This window comes from Aphanomyces astaci, assembly GCF_000520075.1.
Source record: "Aphanomyces astaci strain APO3 unplaced genomic scaffold supercont1.74, whole genome shotgun sequence".
NCBI lineage: Eukaryota > Oomycota > Saprolegniomycetes > Saprolegniales > Verrucalvaceae > Aphanomyces > Aphanomyces astaci.
This window is the reverse complement of record NW_009798337.1, coordinates 4604-7196: the sequence shown is the minus strand read 5'-3', so window position 1 is coordinate 7196 and position 2593 is coordinate 4604. Positions and strand designations below refer to the sequence as shown.

The window sequence follows — 2593 nt, the reverse complement described above, 5'->3', positions numbered from 1 at the left end:
ACCAATTTCGAGTTAGTGACGCGACCCCCTCGCTTTAGTGGCCACATCAACGTCAGCGTGCTGCAGTGTACTGATCATTCGTGAGTTTACCATCGGCAACACGTCCCATCTGTGGCACGGCCATTTCGCCTGATGAATGCACAGTACATCAACGTGATCACGGTGTCGGGGACGACTGGTTGGCGAGCTTAAGTGGTGTCGGCTCAGCGATGAATAGCCCCGAGTGTTGTATAGTTTCACTGGCAAGGTCGATAAGTATGTCGTATGTACTGTCCATCATAACTCCGATTGTGCGACTTGGTGTGTCAGTGAAGTTGTTACTAAAGAGGTTGTTTAACGCAACCACCGGAACACAAACTGCTTCGTGCCCCAGTCCAGTGGCCCTGGCAACACCGCGTTCCTATGGATTTACAGAGATGAACATGCCATGTGGGTCTGTGGACGACCGTGCGGCCTCTCTAATGATGTTGTTTATGGATGTACATCATCCATACACCAAGCACAGCAGCTACTTCTCTGTACTCGTACTAGTCAAAACTCGTCACCTTGTTTGTCGAGCTCTGCTCGACTTATTTCTGTTCTTGGGATGCTGAGTCGAGATCATGGTTGTTTTCGAGATGCTGTGTCAAAGTCTTGGTGATTGTTCCGGAGTATGTCGATACGACTGTGTTTTCAGCCAATAGCAAGCTGTATATGTTCAATGTGAGCGATATGTTGCTCACACGACAACCACATCGCCCAATCGGATTGTCTAAAAAATACCTGACCAATCAAAATTCAATAATTTGTCGGTTATCCAATCACCGACTTCAAATTTGTCGGTTTGATGTCGGATGCCACCCACCTATATGTGCAGAATCGAAACGGAAATGTTCTTTGATTGGATAAAATGGTGATCACAGTTTTCCTATGACGACACAATATAAATTTGTGGGGTCTCACACTATTTCCTATTACACTAACTACTGTGCGCGTTCCGTATGTGTGGCTCAAAAGTACTTTGGCATGGAGGCTCATATCTCACACGAGTACATTGCGACAGCTATCGAACTATGTATTGTCCGGCCGCACGCCGACAAAGAGGATTACATTTCGATCAAAGCAGCGAACACAGTCATGACTAATGACTTCGGAACATTAGTCAACAAAATTTGAATCGAGATGGAGGAAGCGATCGAGGATGCGCTCCAAGCCGAGTTCGCTTCACTCGATGCAGAAATGCGCACGTATGACTTGTGGCCAAGTGTGAAGACGAAGTCGAGATGTCTTGTGGAGTACTCCAATGGCAAATGTGCTGGGGCTATTTGTGGCAGCATCCACTGGACCAACCTCATGCCGAACCACGTCAGCAACAAACACCACGATGTATGGTTAAACACGGAGAACAAAGCGGAGTTGTACGAACGCCTTTCAAAAGAAGACGCGTTCCCTTTCCTGAAGGAAGTTGCCCGGAAACGTGTGGCCCGAGTTTTTTCCTTGAAATAAGAGTGCAAGCTGGCCCCAACTCCACCAGGGACACACGACAACAAGTGTAAAGCGGTCTCGCAAGCAATCGTCACAAGTGACGGGCAAGCGCTCGAAGTACTTGGTTGGGCAGCCAACGTTACATAACGTTATTATGATTTACGTTACGTAAACTTCGAGTTGAAGGTTTGTTCAGGTGGTTCGATTACGTTGTAAAACGTTGACAGTGTGTGTTGATTTGTTGTGGCCATCTCAACGTTACTTAACGTTAGGTGTACTCATCGTAGCAAGCAATTAGTCCCACCCACTTACTCAGGGACGTTTTAGGTCAATAGTACCAAATTCCCTGAGTGAGTGGGCATTTGACCATTGAGTGGGTGTGTCACCCACTCACTCTGGGAATTGGTCTTAAGCCGGGTATGAAAAACGTTAAGACCCACCAAAATTCTGATAAAATGGAGCGTCTATGTGCGATGACATACCAATTTCATCAGATGGCTCAAGGACAGCCCTTGAAGTTCTATTTGTAGGCACATAATGTTGACGATGAAGTGGGATCATCGCACCATATCGAAACATCTACAGTATTGTAGCACACTTTAGGTATAGTACCGTATTTGTTTAGTATCCTAAGGCGAAAATGCAGTTTCTATGGAAAACACCGAAACACCGGACCAAAATACATCGAAGCGCGTCCACCAAAGATTTAAAGAAGAATGTTAACTGTAGTTTCGAAGTCAAGCGCTATGTCGTCATATCTACATCTAGGAGGGTCATTTGTACACATTAAGAGCTTGGAAGTTCATTGAGCGGAGATATGAGTGGCCCAAAAACATTGGTGGTCTAAACAAGTCGACCGTCGATATCGGGCCACTCATTCACGCAATTCAACAGCCATAAGAAACACGTAAGTCCCTCCAACTCGTAAAAATGGATGCTCCACAGCGCGTGATTACGACTACGAGATGAATTCGTGCATGTGTCGATAATGTCGATAGGGTTTCTGTTACGATAGATCGTGCAATTCATATCGACATTGATCGCTGCATGCACGAACACTGCCGTGAGTAGTCGATTCATGGTCGCAGACAAGTTTACTGCGAAATACAGTGCTACGTATGATGATGAC

General features: G+C 46.0%; 1 protein-coding gene across 1 annotated transcript; it reads left to right on the top strand.

Annotated features, from left to right (window-relative positions):
- Positions 1-1161: 1161 nt before the first annotated feature.
- Positions 1162-1467, top strand: H257_15712 (hypothetical protein; the record flags this gene model as incomplete). The annotated part of the gene is made up of 1 exon (XM_009843894.1): positions 1162-1467. A coding segment is annotated over one exon (306 nt), but the record flags the coding sequence as incomplete, so codon positions are not given.
- Between the last annotated feature and the right edge of the window lie 1126 nt (positions 1468-2593).